The 21175-nt window shown below is 39.5% G+C and overlaps 2 protein-coding genes across 4 annotated transcripts in view; both read left to right on the top strand.

The window, feature by feature from the left end:
* The first annotated feature begins 1851 nt into the window (after positions 1-1851).
* Positions 1852-6918, top strand: fgf17 (fibroblast growth factor 17). Its single transcript, XM_031749805.2, has 5 exons — positions 1852-2198; positions 2279-2315; positions 2551-2728; positions 4533-4639; positions 6476-6918. The coding sequence occupies exons 1-5, from the start codon at positions 2167-2169 to the stop codon at positions 6764-6766; spliced, it is 645 nt and encodes a 214-aa protein (XP_031605665.1). The 5' UTR covers positions 1852-2166; the 3' UTR covers positions 6767-6918.
* Positions 6919-8794: 1876 nt separating this feature from the next.
* Positions 8795-21175, top strand: part of fkbp15b (FKBP prolyl isomerase family member 15b) — a 39510-nt gene continuing 27129 nt past the window's right edge. For 2 of the 3 annotated variants that reach the window (XM_031749808.2, XM_031749807.2), the window contains exons 1-12: positions 8795-8983; positions 16668-16771; positions 16860-16938; positions 17138-17207; positions 17300-17374; positions 17617-17715; positions 17931-18080; positions 18309-18377; positions 20223-20366; positions 20490-20632; positions 20711-20759; positions 20845-20961. In XM_031749808.2, coding sequence (XP_031605668.1) covers positions 8934-8983; positions 16668-16771; positions 16860-16938; positions 17138-17207; positions 17300-17374; positions 17617-17715; positions 17931-18080; positions 18309-18377; positions 20223-20366; positions 20490-20632; positions 20711-20759; positions 20845-20961 — 1149 coding nt within the window. In that variant the 5' untranslated portion in view covers positions 8795-8933. Of the gene's footprint in view, positions 8984-16667; positions 16772-16859; positions 16939-17137; positions 17208-17283; positions 17375-17616; positions 17716-17930; positions 18081-18308; positions 18378-20222; positions 20367-20489; positions 20633-20710; positions 20760-20844; positions 20962-21175 lie in introns of those variants that run through there. The other variant, XM_039620614.1, reaches the window with a different exon arrangement.

Below are 21175 nucleotides of genomic sequence, written 5' to 3'. Positions count from 1 at the left end.
AGAAAGCGCTTAAAGTTCACAGAGTCCCCAAGTTGATGGCATCTGATTAGAACGGACCAAGAAACCTTAACATATGACTTACAACATGACACAAGTCTGAGTGCATGCAGTCACATTAAAGGACAAGTGTGTACAAGATTGTGATTCTACAGGAGTTTAGCTCAATGACATCCTTCTTGTCTGTCCCAATAGCAATCTCCAAAAGTTGAATCTGTTCATCTGGACGTAGCGTTTTGTGGGAGAAACGTTTCGTCACTCATCCAAGTGACGCTACGTCCAGATGAACAGATTCAACTTTTGGAGATTTACTTTCCTGGATGATTGAGAATGCATCAAGACGTCCCAATAGCAATATCACAAAATGTGAAAAAGTCACAGCTGGCACCACTTTAGATTTATCTCACTGACTTTGCTCTTTAAGTTCACATTTTACAGTTTAAAATGTCTCTAAAAACATGAATATGGAGTTGAATTTTAGATTAATGTTTTCAGTTAGTTTACAGAAGATTTCCCTTTTTGTCTATTTCAGAGCATAAAAACAAACAAACCCTGTGAACTGGATAAACCTTCTGTCTGCTGTGAGGCAACAGTGCTAACTAGCCAGTCGTAGTTCTAGCACTGACAGTAAAAATCTGATCTGTCTTCCACAGTGTGTATGCAGTCCCATACCACACAGGACCTGTCCTGTGTATCAAACTATTTATATAACTGCTGTATTTATTTTTTCAGAAAACTCATGTGCTGCCCATCTCACACTTGTAGCAAACATAGCAGAGCCGGTGACTGATGTTTATCTGCTGGGTTTCATCAATTTTGCACTGGTATTGTGTCCAGTCTCACTCCTGTTTTCATATTATAAAACTTGTATAAAACTATGAAGGGTAAGAAAACAAAAGGTCGTTTATCTTGAACAGATTTAATGCATATCTGTTAGAGCTTTTACAAACTAGAGACGTTTTCAAACATTATCTCGGAACATAAAAAAAACTCAGGACAACATCCAAAATTGCCTTGCCTAGATTTCTTACACTGTTTTGGCTGGATTAAGAAAAGGCTTTTTCTGAATACCACTATTAGCACGGCTCAGGAGCTTCTCTTGGGATGCTGATTGCTCATGTGAAGATAAAACACACCTTTTGTCTAAATGATTTGTTTTACATGAGCCCAGAGTGTGACCAGGTAACGTAAGATAACAAGCAAAAGTGTTGTGGGGGGTTGTTATAGTTTCTTTAACACCTCAAAACATTTCCCATAAATTGCTATTAGGCTTCTCATTTTCAAACACAGTGCTTTAGTAATTAATGTTGAAAAGTAGATTAAACCCTGTGACAGACTGGCGAACTGTCCCAGGGGTATCCCTCTGGAAGGACAAGTTAAACATAACTACAGCACAGATGTCATTTCTTAAACACAACACTGACAGCAGTATTCGCTTCAGTTTTTATTTATATAACACTAATTCACAGCAGCAGCGAATTGCAGGTGTAAATTGAAAAATAGATCATGTGGTTCATATTCTTAAAGAAATGAAATGTAATCATCTGCAATAAACAGACTGACTGAACCTTTGTTCAGGGCAAACGTGTTTTTCATGTTAGCTTTAGTGTGTACTGAAACTGTGTGTGACGCAAATGTGCTGTGAAAATTGTATTTTGCATTTACAGTTTCAAGAAAACCTTAGAAAGTTTCGAGAAATCTCCCTTAGCAGTTCTGACAAACTGTAAATTATTGGTCCCGCTGCTGTCCCCACCCACAAGGTTTCAAGGAGGGACTTGAGCCTTTCACCATTTAACCAGTGAGTAGCCGGGTCCCAGTGACACAGAGGGCTTTTCAAAAGCTGGAATCAAACCAAGCAGGAGCGCAGCGAGCTGGGGATCCCCTCACGCTTCCATCCTAGTCATGTAAAGAGCAGCATTACAGCCTTTCTGCTTTATAATGGATGCGTGCGCTTTTGATGTTTCGAAGAATTTTTCACTACCCAATCAGGTGGATCAGTTTTCTGATAAATGTGACAGGAAATAACTGCTGCAGACTTTGTCGGTGTGGATGGACAGGTCAGGAGTGCATATGCGACACTGTGGGAACGCTTGGATTTATTTACCGCATCCTTCTGGGATTTACTGCCGAAAGAACTCTGCTCCTTGACCGGTTAAAATAAGGGAGAGAATGTATGGAATAAACCAACACTGTATTTACATGTAAGAGGGCCGCACACTCTGATTGTATGATAGCCACAAAAAATCACTTTATTGCTCATTCATTTTTGTTGCTCCTGCAGATCGTTTCATTTTTTCGTGCTGTGGTGCCAGGCTCAGGTAAGCCACTAAAACTTAAACCTCTTAACAATAAGGAATAGTTGAAAGAAGGAACAGTTAAGAGGCTACAATCCAAACGACATTTGAATATGAGAGCTGATGTTAGTTTGCCAAGGAATATTAATTTGTGAACAAATCTGACGTATTTTGGTGCTTCTAAAATTGGCTATCGTTTCTTTATTCCAGATTAGAAAGACAACATTATGTATTTTATTTTTCCCTTTGCATAAAAAAGGGGGAGAATCACCCGTCTCCTAATTTTAACCAGTATGTGAGGACGCAGGGCGCAGTGACGGACCAGCTCAGCCGAAGACAGGTCAGAGTTTACCAGCTCTACAGTCGCACTAGCGGGAAACACGTCCAGATTCACGGCAAAAGGGTCACCGCCACCGCCGAGGATGGAAATCTGTACGGTAAGAGCTAACAGATTACTTTAAGAATAACCAAGGATTACGATCACTAAGGCCTACCGTTAGATATTTAATGAGAAAGCATTTTCTTTCCAGCAGCCCATCCCTCGAAAAAATAATACAAAAGCATTTACATGATATTTTCAACTGATTTTTTTTTGTTATTCTTCTTCTTCTTAATGTAAAGGTACCTTTTTGTGCAAACACGCAAAATATGAAGTACAGTTAACATTTGGGCAATTAGCATCAAAACCAAACCAGGGATTTTAAACGTGCCAGGATAAATATGTAATGATCATAAATTGGTTTATTACATTACTAATACTTTAATCTTTACATCATAATTTAATACATTTATATTAACAGACTCTCACCACCGGATTGTATTTTTATTTTGAGTAAAGCTGCCAGAATATGAACTTTTCTCTAAATGAATATTATGGCTAAATGTTCATCTAAAATAGTACTGATATTATTATTAGTTTTTCCTTAGGAAATAATAATAATACAAATAATAATAATAATAATAATAATAATAATAATAAATATGAATATAGTACATTTTGTGACTATGTAACCATACCTGTACAGAAACCTTGAAAAGAGCAATTGCACACTTATTTACAATATCTCAAATGTGTATTACATTCACAATATATTTCATATATAAAAATCATGGATATCATCAGTACCAGTATTAAGTAATTTTTACAAAATCCAATTGAAAAAGTTAAAAATTTTGAAATTTGTTCATTCCAGAGTTTCTATGTATTGTAATAGTTGCATTATCAAGAGGCACAAAATGATGCAAGCCACATGCTAAAAAAGGGACATTTTCCACAAAGTAGCTGAATATGTTAATAAAGTGTGATACTTTTTTTCTGTTAAAAGCTTTAAAATTTTGATCTTCCAAATAGGAGAAAATTCTATATTCAGTAGAAATTCAGTTGAAATTCACTGAGACATCAGCTGAACCGAAACCATACTCCTGTTCCACTGAGTCACAAATGACTTGGTGGAGGTTAAGAGGTTAAGGGTTTTGCATAGTTTGGCAGAACGCAGTACACTAGTCTGCAATCAGTGACAATGCCTTGTTAAAGACACTCTTCCGAGGAATTAGTGACAATCTGGAGTTTTGTGGTTCCCCACAGCGCAGCTATTTAGCCCCTGCTGGGCACTGATGTCCTCAGGCAAAGCCAGCAGTTTCACATCCAGCCTGCCCGTCCCTCCCACTTTGAGGTGTTTTCAGTTCTGTATGTTAATTCAGCCTCCCTGCTGTATCCATGAAACCATCGTCTGATGAATTTAGTGGCTGATTAGGACAAGCCCTTTGTTTCTGTAGTCCCAATACACAAGACTTTTGTAATGGCCATGATTAACTGCCGAATAATAAGTGAGAATGTATATTCAGCTAGTTCTTTAATGACCAGACATAACATTTGTTTAATCACTTGGTGTTTTGACTTTCAGCAGGCTGTTATCACTAAGGAGTTGCAGCTCAACAGTGTCCACAGAGCAAAGAAGTACAGATTCTTATACTAACAGCTTACACAATAACTCATCATCCATTATCCCTGTAGGTTTTATATCTGCAGTGAATAGCAGTCAATAAATGCTGGTCATACATGGTACAACAGAAATCAGGGCTTCATATTTCAGCGTCACTGTCTGCTTTCAATAATACCTGATTCCAATAAAGACAGTTTGTACATGCCTTATTACACACACAAGACAAAAGTGAGTCTGTGGCTTTGTCCTAGGCTCCTTTTGTCTTTAGCCCCCTGACAGTCTTGTGTCTTTCCCGCAGCTCGCCTGTTTGTTGAGACAGACACCTTTGGCAGTCGAGTTAGGATAAGAGGTGCAGAAAGTGGGCGCTACCTCTGTATGAACCGGAAGGGGAAGCTTGTTGGAAAGGTATGTGTTGAGGATTGTGTGTTAACACAGTAGCAGAAACTACACCTATGCTGTCTTTAGTGAGCAAAGTAGGGGAAAAATGTGGTGAACCAAAAAGAAAGAAAGAAACAAAAAAGCAGTCAAACTGTATTATAGTAGACTGATATTTGTCAGTGAACTTTATCATCTAACCTGAACATCTACCAGGTCAACCCATCTACTAACTGTAACCCTAGGTTCCCAATGATCTGGTGGATGCTGGTGGATACTGAGAGGTTAAGGCAAAATGAACACCTTGAACATCTTGAAAATGAACACATCAGGTAGAACACATCAGTGCTATCATTGTTCTGTCTGTAGCATGTAAAGCTAGCATAACCATTTTCCCATAAGATGGACGAAAGATCTTACATATCTGGAAAAACACTTATGAGAAAACTTTTCCTCAGAGGAAATACAGACTTTATTTTACAGAGTGCATATCCACTAAAACACACACTGTAGCTCAGATGCTAAAGCTCCAGTCCATTGTTACTGAATTCTCATACCTTGTCAGGCACTCCAGGACATGATGTAGTCCTGGAAAAAAGGGATCCTCTCAGGACTGAGTGATATCACTCAGTCCTATTGGCCACGGTTGACAATGACTGGGGGAAGTACCCTCCCATCATGCACACCCTGTGTGTTTGGTCATAAGTCAACTCTCCACTTCCTTCACGGAAATGGAAAAGATGGATTCACATATCTGGCTGACATGACAAGTCATAAATCTCGTTCTCATCACGATTCAGAGGTGTTGAAATTGTGGCTGCTGTGATATCTGTACAGAGATAAGAAGTTCACTGAGACAGTCTGTAGGTAAAGATGAAAAGAACAGTTCTTTTCAATACTTCTGTGTACAAAGTCGCAACAAACTTGAATGTAACCATCACACATTTTCTGTTACATTTTTCTAGTATTGTAGATTGTACCTGTTATCAGCATATCAGAAGACGACAACAAATGATTAAATCACATTAGTTTCCTTTGATCATTGTGGAAAGGGGTGATTAAATTTTTAATTTGATACCTATCAACTGTTTTAATATATAACTATTTTTTATAACTAAAATCAGAAGCTTAGCACAGCATAAAGACAGCTAGCACATCTCTATACAAAGGTAACAATATATGCCAGCATTTAACCATGTGAGGCTTACGTCATTGTCAGTGAAGACCACAGCTTTAACCCTAACTCTAATCGTAGGCAATGACAATGTGAACTTTCTGGTTTTCCGTTTTTCTTCCAAATCTTGGCAATAAGGAAACAAAGAGAACAATAATTTCAACTGAAATACATGAAAGAATATTTACATTTTCACCCCGAAAAAGTCTCATTTCAATTTCTCAATATTATCCCATACTTGACTGACAAATTGTGGTTAACACTAATGATGACCACACTGCAACTGTGAGGTAAGTCGTAAAGGCTATCAGTTCCAACCCTAACCCCAACCTTAGGCAATCTGAATAAGTTTTGTTTTTGCAGTCAGTGAAGAAAGAAAATCATAATTCTATCTGACACACATCAGAAGCTATTTGCATAAGTAAGTCAGCAGAAGCTCACTGTTGAGTAAACTGAAACAAGCAGGGTTGTTTTATTGCTTGTTCCCTCAGCATCTCATTTATATCAGGTTGAATTTGGTTTTCTCTTTCAAATGTTAAAGTCTTATTTTAAGGCGTTTGAATTGACAATCGTTTTTGGCATAGTATAAAGTAATTTATCCCGTGACTTCCAGCAATAATTTAATATGTAGATGAATCAGAACATTTCTTATCCAGGTGTAACATAAGAAACCTTTCTGTCTTCTCCCACAGCCAAATGGCCGGAGCAAAGATTGTATCTTCACTGAGATTGTACTGGAGAACAATTACACAGCCTTCCAGAATGCCAAGTATGAGGGCTGGTATGTGGCTTTCACTCGGAAAGGGAGGCCCATCAAAGCCTCCAGAACGAGGGAGAATCAGAGAGAGGTCCATTTCATCAAGAGGCTGCACACAGGATTACCTCCCTTCCCCAACACGGACCAAAGTAAACCATTTGAGTTCATCAGATTTCCGTCCACACGTAGAGCGAAGCGGAACAGGAAATCACCTAGCTCTTCCTAGGCACAGCAAAAAGTGATGGACTGATGACAGCTGTGACATGGGAAGAAACAGATGCAATTTTATTTTTGTATATTTTTTGACAAGTGAAAAATGCCTTAGATGCCATAATATTGCTGTAAAATGATCATGTGTAAATACTAAGAGAGAGTAAAGCAAGTGGATTGTATTTAATTGTCTACTGCGTCAGTGCAAGTGTTGAGGGATGAAGTGAATGCATAGGGTGGGTAGCAAGAAATCAGAGGAAGCCTTAGAAACATCCCACAACACCATTAGATACTACACTTTCACATGCAAATCAATTATAAAATACATTTAGTTGTGCTTCAAAGAATGTTTTTCTTTATATTCCAGTAGGTCGACACAATACTACCATCCATACCACAAGGAAACATTTTTAAAGCAGCAGGGAACAAACAAAGAGCTCCAATAAGGCCATATTGGAGACAGCTGGACAGTTAGATTTAAAACAAGTTTGAATTTTTTGGTAGAAACATGCTGGCTGGATTCAGTTAAATGACTAATTGGATGAAGTGAGGCGATTGCAACTAAATGGTGACCAGCTACAGCTACAGCTATCAGAAGGATGAGTTATAAAAAACAAAAGGGGGGTTGCCACTTCAATTAAAAAAGGAAGAATGGAGAAATATATTTCAATTTGATGTAAAATCTACTTTTTCCTAATAAAATGACGTTAAATGTTTAGGTGTATTGCACAATCACTGTCTAGATATTTGCTCTGACGTTGTAATGGGATCAATGACATACCATTTCCACATTTTCTCTTAGCCTAGTGGCAAAGTAGGTTCATGTACCAACATGCATGAACTAAAGGGAATGTTTTGGATTTTAGGAAACTACTCAACCTCAGGGGAATGCTAAAGGTGAAATCTGTACAGTATCAGTGTTAGCAAGATTTGTTCTGTGTACACCGTGAACATCCATCCATTCTCTTCCACTTATCCTTTTCAGGGTCCCGGGGGGCCTGGAGCCTATCCCAGCTAGGGATAGGGCAAGAGACGGGGTACACCCTGGACAGGTCACCAACCTGACGCACAGACAAACAGACACACCAGGAACATCTCATCATAAAAATAAATTATTTGAGATAACTCAGTCTGCATTTAACAGTTTACGAGTCTATGCTTGCAAGTGGTCCACTTATACTTTCACAGAAAGGAGTGTTGTTAGTGTCTGCAAATACATTTACATACAAACAGCAGTGCTCATATCACATTAAACTGTGTTGCTGTCGGTCAGGACTGACCTATGCTGTTTGGACTTGAGCCAGACAATGTAGCTCTTTTAATGAACTTGGCAAAGAAGGAAGGTTTGAGTCTTACTCAGTATTAACACTGATAGAGGGAAATGTGGTTGCATTTATGTGAATATAATGAGATCTATTTTTAAAACAATGGTAGGAAAACACTTTAAAAAAAAAAACAAGATGGAGGAAGCACACCAGTAGTTAATATTTACATTTAAATCAGATGTGTGGCATCACAATGTTTTTCACAGTCTATTTATAGAAATAATTTTATAACATTAAAATTATGTATAATATCTTCACCTCATTAAAAAAAGAATATATAGATATAATATATGAAACATACTACATATATAATAACCACCAAGCAATAACAATGATTTGTAATAATTAGTGCTCCCGAAAGTACAGCAGCAGTCATTTCAGCCACATATATTGGGATGATAGCACTCTCACTGATTTTGAATTTCACATTTGTCTTTTTAAAAAATCAGGAATAACAATGGAAGCTCAGCATAATTGAATGTATTTTACTACTTTTATTTTATCTTTTAAATTATTCTCTGCTCTTTTTCTTCTTTTTCTTGTAAGGTCGAAGGTCAGAGTTGACTAAAGGACCGCATCCCCTGACAATGTGCATGCTTGATGACTGAGCAACCCTCAACTCCTGATGACCTTGTGCCATTTGCCTACCTCACCGGTCCTGCCTGTGTTTGAGGGATTATATATGGTCTTTGGCCCCCTCTAGTGGTAGTTGCGGTCAATTGAACTCGGATCAGGTGGAAAGTCAGCTGACTTTTGCACAAGCAGGAAGGGGAAGTCGCAGACTAGTCATGTCAAACAGTTAATATATTTTTGTGCGTTTCTTTTATTTAATAGACGAAGGCTTCAAACTTTTACAGAATGTTCGTTGGGGACGATGAGGACGGAGACTTCTTGTCTCCCACAGGAGGGTAAGTTGGTTTTGTACTCCGAGCTAATGCTCTTTAGGCTGTAAGCTAACTAGCTCGCCAGGATTTAGCCAATGTTCTAGCCGTTGACCCAGCTTTCATTTTAATCTTTGTATTACTGTTGATTGATGGTAGTCCCCCCCAAAAAACAACAACAAAAATCTAAAGTGCAGGCTGATAATTTTAAGCACCTTTCTAACATGTAGTGCATATTTCAGTTATGGTTTTAATTTCCTTTGTTACATGTTTTACCGGAATATCAAGAGAATCATGTAGAAGTGATGTGAAGTTTTGTCAAAGCAGCATATCTGTGCCGAATTTCAAAGTGACCTCGTCTACACAATGAGGAGAATAAAACGGCATTTAAGTTAAGTTCAGGACTATTAATACAGTGTAAGGTCAACAAATATGAGCGGGTTTGAATCGTTTTCGTCATGCAAAATGTGACCTCTTATAGGTTTATGAGGCATTATGATTGCTTATATCACACACTCCGGTGTTTGTACTGCCTGCTCACATGATTCTGTGACTCATTTTCCAAGTAGCATTGATAAATGAAGCTTTTCATCAAATTTAATTTTTCGTTCATGTTTATGTGTCGCCCGCAATAAAAGCATAAAAGAAGCAGATGATTTTATCAGGCAAAAACCTGCAAAACTAAGGGGCTTTTTGTTGTTTTAAACACACGCATCTTGAACATGGGCTAGCGCGATGACGTTTACCCCTTTTCACAGTAAACGTCGTCGCGTTCAGTAGGACGCTATTGCAAATTAAAGAGTTTCATTATTTCCATTTAGTGAAAAAAAAAATCTTTATTAACTGATTTTATGGACAGGTCACTATGCGTGAAAATTAGTTGGTGCATGATGTTTTTTCCTGTGTGTCAGGTATTTGGAGTGAATTGGCCACAGACTTTCCTGTTTAAAAATGTGTGTGTGAGGAGAGAGGCTTTGCACACAGGGTGAATGAGAACAACAAGATCTGATATCGGGATGTTTTCTTTTAAGAAGAAATGAAAGCCAAGTAAATTGTGAGATACTGGACTACGTAATTTGAGCTTCAAAGTGTTTTTGAAAAACATTTATCCTATCTTGCTACATTCTGTCTATTAACATCTAACTGGTAAATGAAAATAAATGTATTTACTATGGAAGTGTACAGGTAACATTTGCATATAAAGAGGTTACTTCTAAAAACTAAAGCCACACAAACGGCATGATATGGGACTTCTAAAACTGTGACACACAGTTTAAAAAATAATAAAATGAATACAATGAGAACATTTCAGGCTGATTCACAGTGATACAGACATTTTGAGGGCCATACTGTATTTAACTGTGGTATACAATTATGTGAAAAAGAGTTCACATGACTCTATAGAGTTTACTGCTTCCATAGGAATTAAGACGGTAAAGGTAAACGGTCATTGATAAGAATGGGGAAGTATGTCTGTAGACCAAGTTTTGGACGTTTACCGATCAGACGTATTCAGGTGTGTGTTTTAAAACACTACCAACGAAAAATAAAAACCAATGTTTTAAGAGCACTATAGAGTCTGTACTGAGGAATACATTTTGTAATCCCAGGTGTTAATGCAAACTGTGTGTCGCGTTGTCATGGGAATGTGCGTGTATTCATTTAACGATTCACAAAATGTGTAAACGTATTTATACTTGATTTTGACTTAGCTTCTTAGTCTGTTTTACACTACTGGAAATGCAGTTAGAGCATAGGACACATGCCACAAATACCCATTCAGTCAGTAAGAGCAGTTTCTACGGAGCCCCGCAGGGGACATGGGAGAAAAAAAATTACGATGAACTTTTGCGAGATCTCGCAAAACTAACTCGATCTCGCAAAAATTGAATTCCAACAATGGCGGCAGCTACTTAGTTGTAATATTACTCTTTCTGGGTCACAAAATAAACTTTTAAGATATTTTGACGCGTGAATGTAGCTGTGTAAACGTCAAATATCTGCTCGGTTTACAAGACATCACATATTTGCAAAAGTGCTCCGACGTTTTCGGAGATCTGACACCCACCATCTCGAAGCTAACGGGAGGTCGAGACCTACTACAGCCGGGAGGAACACCGCTCTCCCGGCACATCGTGCCTCGACCTCCCGGTCGGCTTCGAGCTGGCGGCCTCCGAAGAATGCGGCTAAAACTTTTGCGAGATCCCGAGTTTGTTTTGCGAGATCTCGCAAAAGTCCGTCTTAATTTTTTTTTCTCCCATGTCCCCTGCGGGGCTCCGTAGTTTCACATTGATATGCCAAAAAACGAAATCAATTTCACTTCACCTTTACTACGCTATGGGACGTTATGATTTTATGTGTATAACTGTTTAACTGTATCCACTAAGTTTCAGAACTCTAATGTGCAGCACTATAAAGAGCACTCTCAGCAATGAAACAGTTAACCTGTTTTAAATTGTGTATTTTACCACTGCATACCAAATCACTAGATTAACAATTTTCTGAAGTATTAATCTCATTTCTTTCTTTCTTGCAACAGTGATGTATTTTATTGTTACTTTTTTATGTTCTCTCTAAATTTCTAAAAACCATGAACTCATCATCTGATAATATCTCTAACTGGACCAGGTGACACTCATAGAGCATCTGGGAGATTTATTCTAGAGTCAAAGGCCATCTATCGAGGGCTAAAGGTTGGCTGAAACAGTCATGTAACAGGACAATGATGCCAAGCACACTATCAAACCTATGAATGAATTTATTCATTTATTCATTCTTTTATTTATTTTTTACATTTTTCAGACAAAGCCCAGACCTTAGAATGTGGTAGCTTAAAGGAGCTGTGTGTAAATTCAAACCTTTGCATATCAATTAAAACATTTAATTTGACACTATTTTCAAAATGCAGTGTTTTGCAGCTTGCTTAGTGTCCTTGGAAAAGTAGTTCCAGAATCTTGAATTATTCCTTCTTCTTTAAAGAAAAAAAGGATCTGTGTGTTGAAAGACCCAAACTTTGTGCACTTTTGTCATGGGACAGACTCACTGAGTATTAGGAAAGCTTACAGCTGACTTTTTAATCTTTGCCACTTTTCCCATGCCTCCTCCCTCTGCATGAGTTCTGTGTGACTGTAGTGCAGTGTGTGTGAGCGGTTGGAATCAGTGGCAAGCGTGGAGGAGGGACAAGTGTTATGGAATCTAATTCCTCTCACATGCTGCTTGTTAGAGTAGACTGGAGTTGAAGGCTTCTGCCACAGCCCATCTCTTCCCTCCAAAGACCCGTGCAGCACTAAAGCAAGAGCACTGCGCTTTTCTTCTTTTTCTGCTATGCTGTCGAATTTGTCACACAGGTGTGATAGCACTGGGGGTTGAGTGGTCAGCATAGGTAGCGAGACGAGCATTGGAACAAGCATTAAAAGGATTTTAACTCACACATGCAAACTGGCTGCCCCTCCTCAGCCCAGTTCCTTACCGTCGGAAATGAATGCGTTAAGGCTTTCAACATGTCTGTTCTGGGAGATGCCAGTGATTACCAGTGGAAGGAGTTCCAGGGGTCAGTACCAGACTGCCACCATTAGTCAGTGACTAAAAATTACTTGGCAAGTAATTGGATAACGAACTAATCATTTCAGCCATTTGCTTAAAAAATCTGTGATTAGAGAAAGAATCTTGATGTCATGTGAAAGATGTGACAGGCAGTTTACTTACTGTCCCACTTCATAATTTACCTATTATGACCGTGGACAAAATGGTATATTTGAATAAAAATCATTAGCTGGTAATGGTTAAAATGGTTAAAATAATGACATCTCGATGGGAGCTCTATGATGTGTGGTTTTATGAGACTTTCTTGTTTACACATGTGTGATGATGCAGTGCAAAGATGCTGGAATAAAGGCACAGATAGAGATAAATAACTGGTTACTGTATATGCAGTTTATACATGGAAACTTGACTATAAAATAAAATGTTGGCGCTGTTACCGCCGTCTGGCGGGCACTGCCTGTGTTCACCAGTGTTCTGATGATCACAGGGCTCACTGTTGCCTTCACCTTCCACATCTTCTCTAGCTCTTCTCTAGCTCTTGGTATTCCTCAAGCTTTTGTGTTCCTTGCTATTACTTGCTGTTGCTATATCTGTTACTACAGGTTTCTTCCTCTTCTTGCCCACCACTACTAAATCTGTTTGGTTAGCTGCCACCAATTTGTCTGTCAGTATCTGGAAGTCCTGGAAGTCTTGGCCTGGTCATTCTCAACCACAACCACCATTTCAGCCTGCACCTGGGCTCGTGCCTAGTGTTGTAGACCCAGCCTCTGTCAGTCTTGTGCATATTCCTGTGCTGCCAGGATTAGTGCCTCTTTGCTGTATTTTAGTCCAGCATTGTCCAGCCATCTGTAGGATCAGTTGTGTCATCTTTCTGATATGCTCGCGGATCTTTGTTTCATCCTGAACAGTGATTCTGGCACTCACTAGTCCTAAGCCTCCTTCAATAAACTTAATGTAAAGTGTGAGAGTGCTGGAATTTTGTGGTGAAACCTCCCATGCATGCTAGGGAACTTTCTTGCCCTGATGTCAGTGGCATCAGTTTCCTCCTTTGACTGTCTTATTATCCCAGTAAGGTATCTGATGACTGACAGGGCATATGTGTTAACTGCCTGAATCTTGTTTTTCTTGTTCAGCCGACTGCTTACTCTCTGCAGGTACCTTAATCTCTACACAAATGCTATGGCAAGGGGGAGTGAGGAAGTTGGGCCATAAAATATAAATGGAAAGAAGGCAGGAATAAATGACAGATATGAGAAATGTATACAAAACAAGAAAAAGGCACACATTAGAGGACAAAAACACAAAAAAGGTGTACAGTAGTCGGGAGAGCTGTGCTGCTTCATACGTCTGTATGCACCGCCATCTTGCCATCATCCCCACACTTCAAAATTGGGTACCAAGCCCCAATAACAACTGGTATGTTGAATGTGAGAGCAGCTGATCTGAAAGAGAGGATTATACCTAAGCTGGAAATCTGGATCCTCCATGACAAAGAATGCATGAAATACAGTGGCTTGCAAAAGTATTCGGCCCCTTGAACTTTTCCACATTTTGTCACATTACAGCCACAAACATGAATCAATTTTATTGGAATTCCACGTGAAAGACCAATACAAAGTGGTGTACACGTGAGAAGTGGAACGAAAATCATACATGATTCCAAACATTTTTTACAAATAAATAACTGCAAAGTGGGCTGTGCCTAATTATTCAGCCCTCTGAGTCAATACTTTGTAGAACCACCTTTTGCTGCAATTAACAGCTGCCAGTCTTTTAGGGTATGTCTCTACCAGCTTTGCACATCGAGAAACTGAAATTCTTGCCCATTCTTCTTTGCAAAACAGCTCCACAACTGCCCTGTGACGGCCTCAGAGGTTGTCTAAGAGAATATTGGGAGCAACAACACCATGAAGTCCAAAGAACATGGTGACTCTGGACGAGCTGCAGAGATCTACAGCTCAGGTGGGGGAATCTGTCCATAGGACAACTATTAGTCGTGCACTGCACAAAGTTGGCCTTTATGGAAGAGTGGCAAGAAGAAAGCCATTGTTAACAGAAAACCATAAGAAGTCCCGTTTGCAGTTTGCCACAAGCCATGTGGGGGACACAGCAAACATGTGGAAGAAGGTGCTCTGGTCAGATGAGACCAAAGTGGAACTTTTTGGCCAAAATGCAAAACGCTGTGTGTGGCGGAAAACCAACACTGCACATCACTCTGAACACACCATTCCCACTGTCAAATATGGTGGTGGCAGCATCATGCTCTGGGGGTGCTTCTCTTCAGCAGGGACAGGGAAGCTGGTCAGAGTTGATGGGAAGATGGATGGAGCCAAATACAGGGCAATCTTGGAAGAAAACCTCTTGGAGTCTGCAAAAGACTTGAGACTGGGGCGGAGGTTCACCTTCCAGCAGGACAACGACCCTAAACATAAAGCCAGGGCAACAATGGAATGGTTTAAAACAAAACATATCCATGTGTTAGAATGGCCCAGTCAAAGTCCAGATCTAAATCCAATCGAGAATCTGTGGCAAGATCTGAAAACTGCTGTTCACAAACGCTGTCCATCTAATCTGACTGAGCTGGAGCTGTTTTGCAAAGAAGAATGGGCAAGGATTTCAGTCTGTAGATGTGCAAAGCTGGTAGAGACATACCCTAAAAGACTGGCAGCTGTAATTGCAGCAAAAGGTGGTTCTACAAAGTATTGACTCAGGGGGCTGAATAATTACGCACACCCCACTTTCAGTTATTTATTTGTAAAAAATGTTTGGAATCATGTATGATTTTCGTTCCACTTCTCACGTGTACATCACTTTGTATTGGTCTTTAACGTGGAATTCCAATAAAATTGATTCATGTTTGTGGCTGTAATGTGACAAAATGTGGAGAAGTTCAAGGGGGCCGAATACTTTTGCAAGCCACTGTACCCTCTGAAAGTCTATTAGAAGATGTTAATGCAGCATTAAGGACAATGTCTACTGCGACCATCACTGAAACCAAGCAGCTGATCTATACGATAGCAAGAGTAATCCTTGAGATGGCCTGGCTACAAGCTGAATAATACCCACAAAGAGTATTGCCCTCCATGGTGTGATGAAGAAACTGGTGGCTAAGAAGTACAACAAGCTGTCTATACTCGAGGCCTGGTGAATTGCCAAGCAAAGATTCACAACCAGCACCAGTAGGCCAGCATCAGTCTTTCAAAGGATATCAGGGTGACAGGTCTGTAGTCATTTAACCCAGTCACCAAGATGATTGTGGAGTGCTTGAAATGGGAGGGGACTTCACACAGTTTCAGGGATCTGTTGAAGATCAGTGTGAGGATGGGAACCAGCTGGTCAGAGCATACTTTGAGGCAGGAGGGTGACATACTGTCTGGACATGGTTCCTTCCTGGTCTTTGTCTCTTGAAGAGTTGCTAGATCTTCACACATCATAGGAGAAGGTGGGATGTCAGTAAAGAGGGGTGGGTGGTGGGGGCAGCACCATCACACTGTGCCTGTGCCTGACAACTGTCTTTGTAGTCTACCTGTATAAGAAATATAACCCCAGGCTGTCTTTGGTTAGCTCAGTAGTCAGTCTTACTAGTTTTAAGTGGTATGTCTCCGGGTGTTGTCATAATAATAACAAAAATGATAACCAAGCAAGCATTGTTACTTCTTTTGTAGCTATTTTAATTAACTTAATACAGTAAAATGTAATGACATAAGGAAACGGATTTATAAACGTATACAGTATTACCACTGTAGCGATAACCTTCTACCAATGTGTGGTAAACAATTGGGCTGCAGAGTAGGGGTGAAGAGTTAGGCTCACTGCTTAGCCCCTGTGGCACAGAGGCCCTTGCCCAGAACAATGTCACATCTACTGGTGCATTCTGCCATGCTGCCATTTTGGTGTCACTTCAGCTGGTCAAGATTTTGTTTGAGGGGAGATCCCCCAGGGAACCATCTGTTATCTATTTGGGATCATGGTTTGATGTTGTCAGACATGCATACAATATAATACTTTTTATATAATAATTTTGCTTTTAATGAAATGATTTGCATACTTTCATTCCCAACACATTACCCAGTCCATATCAGTATAGATGTCCAGAATGATTTTTTTTTAAAGCACCATATATCAATGCAAATATGACCACATGTACATAATCTTTTGTGTTTTTTAGGGCCAAGCTGGCTTCCCTGTTTGGATTAGACCAGGAAACCAGTCAGGGGAATGAGTCATTCCAGTACACAGCCCCCAAACAGCCTAGAAAGAGCTCCAACCAAGGTAACATTCTCAGAACTGCAGCATTGCTGAATTTACATTCAGTTGTCGTGCAGAGTCACCACTGATCATGTCTTTAATATTATCGCAGCTCCATCCAATCAGAAGCCAGTTCCACAACCTGGAGCTCCAGCAGTATTATTTGCAACAGCAGTCCAAGCCTTCAGATAGTGAGTTTGAAAACCATTTTTAAGCACTCATCTAAATATGTTGGGTGCTATATTCTGAATGTCAGTTTCCATGTTTCTTTGTTTTGTTTTGTTTTACATCTGTTTGGAGCATTATCCCCCTTTTCTTTACAAAACTTAAACTCTTTACTCCCCCAAAGTTCTCTATCTGTTCACTGAACAGCTGTTTTGTCTCATGTAGTATTAATGGACAGTACATGAAGCAGGGAAAGCTGGGAGCTGCTGTGCTGGGCAACCATACAACAAAAGAGGTTGGAGCTTTGTTATTTAGTCTTTTCCTTTATGCTACTGGTTTGACTTTTGTTTCGTTTTTAATAATGAGCTCAGCTCTTCTTTTCTTCAGTACAAGCTGCTTCTGTACTTAAGCCAGCAGAAACAAGTAACCTCTGCCAAGATTAATGTGGGCTTTGCTTTCACGGTGAGTATAGTCATGAAGGATACAAAAGTAGATGCACTGTTTGAAATTCTGTTAGTTATATATTTCCGATAATCATTGTGATACCTGTTCTTTACAGCTGTTGCAGAAAATGACCTTTTTAAAAAAAAAAAAAAAAAAAAAAAAAAAGCTTGTAACAACTGTTAAGAATAGCTTTTACCAAGAATGTTATGTTTTTTCCCCACTGACTGTTTTCATGGCTACATGCTCTTCTTCCTTTGCAGGTACAGCAAAACAATTATTGCACTTTTTATGATGACCAGAGGCAGAACTGGTCCCTTATGTTTGAGTCAGAGAAATTATCTTCAGACTTCTGCAAAGAGGTGAGCCTCAAATAATAAATACTGTGATTACAGTTGGGCCAACACACTGTGTGACAAAGCAAACCAACTTTGTTTATTGACAGCATAAATCCAAAAGTATCAGGTGATTTTCAATAAATGATCTGTGTAGTCTACATTTTGTACAAGCATTCATTAAGATGCTTTTAAAACTGAGTCGGTTATTTTTAGATGAAGAAGTCTTCTTTTACCATCAGGTATGTTTAGCAAAAGTGAACAGCGCTGCAACTTTAGATGTGGTGGTACTCCAGGATCTGAGTCTTGGTGAGGGCCAGTCAGTGGAGAATGGAGACTCTGTGGAGGTGGTGTACACAGGCTGGCTTTTGGAGAACCACACTTTTGGACAGGTCAAACACTCACATCATTCATTTTAACAAATAGAATAGAATAGAATTCAACTTTATTGTCATTGCACATGTCATAAGTACATAAGTACAAGGCAACGAAATGCAGTTTGCATCCATCCAGAAGTGCTTTAGCCATGATATAGATAGTATCAGTGTTTTTTGTTTTTTCTCTTGTGGATTTTCTGGTTATGATGACGAAGTCTTTGAATCTTATTTGTATTGCTACAGATGTTTGACTCCAACCAAAACAAAGACAAGCTGCTGCGACTGAAGATTGGAGCTGGGAAAGTGATCAGAGTGAGTAAAAGCATAATCCAATGACTGTGAATAGTAGCTCAAAGTGCTGTCCACACAGGAAGTGACATGTAGTGATGTGGCAACCCAACTAACTTGTGATAGAACTAAGCTAGAAACATCATGCACTACATACTGCAGAGAGCTGCCTAATCTTCCCATCTTGACTGTTACTGGAAAAAATTTAGTTATACATTCACTATTTAAAATTCAGTTTTATTTATATAGCGCCAAATGACAAAAACGGTCACCTCAAGTCTCTTTAAATTATAAGGTAAAGACCCTGCAATAATACAGACAAAACCTCAACAATCAAACCTCCTTTGAGCAAGCACTTGGTGACAGTGGAAAGGAGAAACTACCTTAAAAGAGGAAGAAACCTCTGGTGCAATGAGGCTTGGGGAGGGGCGACCATCTGTCGCGACCAGTTTGGTTGATGGGAGGATACAGGACAGGATACAATACACATTGTGGAAGGGAGTCAGATATTAATAATGAATAATGATTATGATGGTGAGTGAAATAGAGCATCATGGGAAGCCACCAGCAGCCTAAGCCTATTGCAGCATAACTAGAGGAGGATTCAGGATCACCTGATCCAGCCTTAACTATATGCTTTTCTTAGGCTTTATGAAAAAGGAAAATTTTAAGCCTAATCTTAAAAGTAGAGAGGAGCTCTGTATCCCAAGGCCAAACTGGGAGCTGGTTCAACAGAAGAGGGGCCTGAAAACTGAAGGCTCTGCCTCCCATTCTACTTTTAAATACTCTAGGAACAACAATTAATCCTGCACTCTGAGAGAGAAGTGCTTTATTTGAGGGATATGGTACTGTGAGGTCATTATGATAAGATGGGGACTGATTATTCAAGACCTTGTATGTGATTAAAAGGATTTTAAATTCAATTCTGGATTTAACAGGGAGTCAATGAAGGGAAGCCAATATAGGAAAAATGTGCTCTCTCTTTCTAGTCCCTGTCAGTACTCTTGCTACTGAAGGCTTTTTTAGGACCAGGAGTTTTTAGGACATCATGATAATAATGAATTACAGTACAGCCAATGAAGAGAAACCAATGTTGGGGGAAAAAACACGTCCCTATCAGTACTGATGTTGCAGAAATCTTTTCTTTGTGCTTTTCTTTTTCTTTTTCTTTGTACAAGGCTTGGTGATGGGAATGAACATCACTGTCTGACATGCCTCATGTTAGCTTATGATGTAATTTGGCAAGCTACCAAAACACTGTCAAAAGCAACATCAGAGGGTTCTCTTCTTATGTATATTTTAGATTGTAATCTGCACTGTGCTTAGAGCCGTTTGTTTCTCAGTTAGAGAGACTACAGCCCACTTTCTTCACTGTCCACAGACTGTTAGTCAACCAAGAAAATTGTAGAATGCCTCGTTTTTAAAGATATGTTACAGTTCATTCACACATTAAAAATAAAAAGCACATAATACATGAAACAACTTAGGTACTGCCTGCTTAAATGACAAAAAAAATCCAATATTACATTCTCACATTAGGTTTGATAATTATTTGTTTTACAATGCTGGGGTCGTAAATGAGACCAGTGGACTAACCAGCTGCTTTTAGGCTCACCTTAACTTATGATGTTGTTGATTAAATAAATAGAATTAGCAGTTTTTTTAAATCGCCACTCATTTATGTTTGCTTTTGTGTTGGGTCTCTCCTGCATTTCTAATTATCTAAAAATGGCTACAGTTGTTTTTTAAAGGTTCTAGCATAGCTTTAAATTAGGTGTGTGAGCACTGAGATCGTGCTGTTTATCACTCTTCTGTTGTTATTTTGTTATTACCTCATCATCTCTTTCCTCTCCTTCTCTGTATGCACAGGGCTGGGAGGAAGGGATGCTGGGGATGAAGAAGGTAGGCCGTCGTCTCATTGTCATCCCACCCGATTTAGCTTACGGATCTAAGGGTGTCCCTAACCGTGTCCCGGCTAACAGCACTCTTATCTTTGAAGCGGAGCTTCGACGGGTAACATCCGCTGCACAGTCCTCGGCATCTCCCTCATCTACTGTATCTGCTTAGCAGCTACAGTCTACCATTCAACCGCTTTCCGAAATATTAGAAGCTTATTGAGGTTGTTTTGTGGTTTAGGTGAAGTTCTCAAAGGAAAGTGGCTCTGATCAGGCGAGTGCTGGCTCCAGAGACTCTGCTGCTCCTTCCCCAGCCCTCAGTATTGAAAATCTGGTCCCAGAGCCCTCAGCACAGGCACCCTCTTCAGGTTCAGGAAGACCAGGGTAAGATTTAAACCTGATAAAGTTAGCACTATTATTCTAAACTTTTTTTTTCTCACAATAGCTGATTTTTCTTCCCAGGGAGCCACCACTTCGTGCAAAGTCAAACTCTCTGAGTGAGCAGCTGGCTGTAAGCAAGCACCTTATTTTGTGTTTTTGTATTCATTTGTTTTGTTGCTGTAAAGATTGAAGCTGCTATTCTTCTCCAATTTCAGAATCCAGATGCCACTAAAGCCAAACTGATTTCTCGGATGGCAAAAATGGGCCAGCCCATGCTGCCTTTTCTAACAGGAGCGGCCAGCCAGCCTGAATCCAGTGACTCTGAGCTTGAGGTCAGTATCTTGTCATGTGTACTGATTTAGAATTTTCCTGTTGTCAATAACCTAAATATTACTGCTCTTGTATCCAAAGCCTGATAAACGTTATTCCTGTACCTGTAGTTCATTTTGAACCTACAGGTGCTTAAAATACTCTCCAACAAATGTACCTGAATCCTGCAGCTAAGCCTGGTTTAGTGTATTTTTAGGGTATTTCTTTAAAAAGATT

Source organism: Oreochromis aureus, linkage group 12, assembly GCF_013358895.1.
Source record: "Oreochromis aureus strain Israel breed Guangdong linkage group 12, ZZ_aureus, whole genome shotgun sequence".
NCBI lineage: Eukaryota > Metazoa > Chordata > Actinopteri > Cichliformes > Cichlidae > Oreochromis > Oreochromis aureus.
This window is presented reverse-complemented; position numbering and strand designations above follow the sequence as displayed.

What these genes read in the sequence shown, in the direction of transcription:
- fgf17 (XM_031749805.2), top strand. Translation starts at nt 2,167, where the DNA reads ATGTATGGAATAAACCAACACTGTATTTACAT. An exon ending in AACCAACACTGTATTTACAT is followed by an intron (nt 2,199 to 2,278) that starts GTAAGAGGGCCG and finishes TTGCTCCTGCAG; the next exon opens with ATCGTTTCATTTTTTCGTGC. An exon ending in TGCTGTGGTGCCAGGCTCAG is followed by an intron (nt 2,316 to 2,550) that starts GTAAGCCACTAA and finishes TGCATAAAAAAG; the next exon opens with GGGGAGAATCACCCGTCTCC.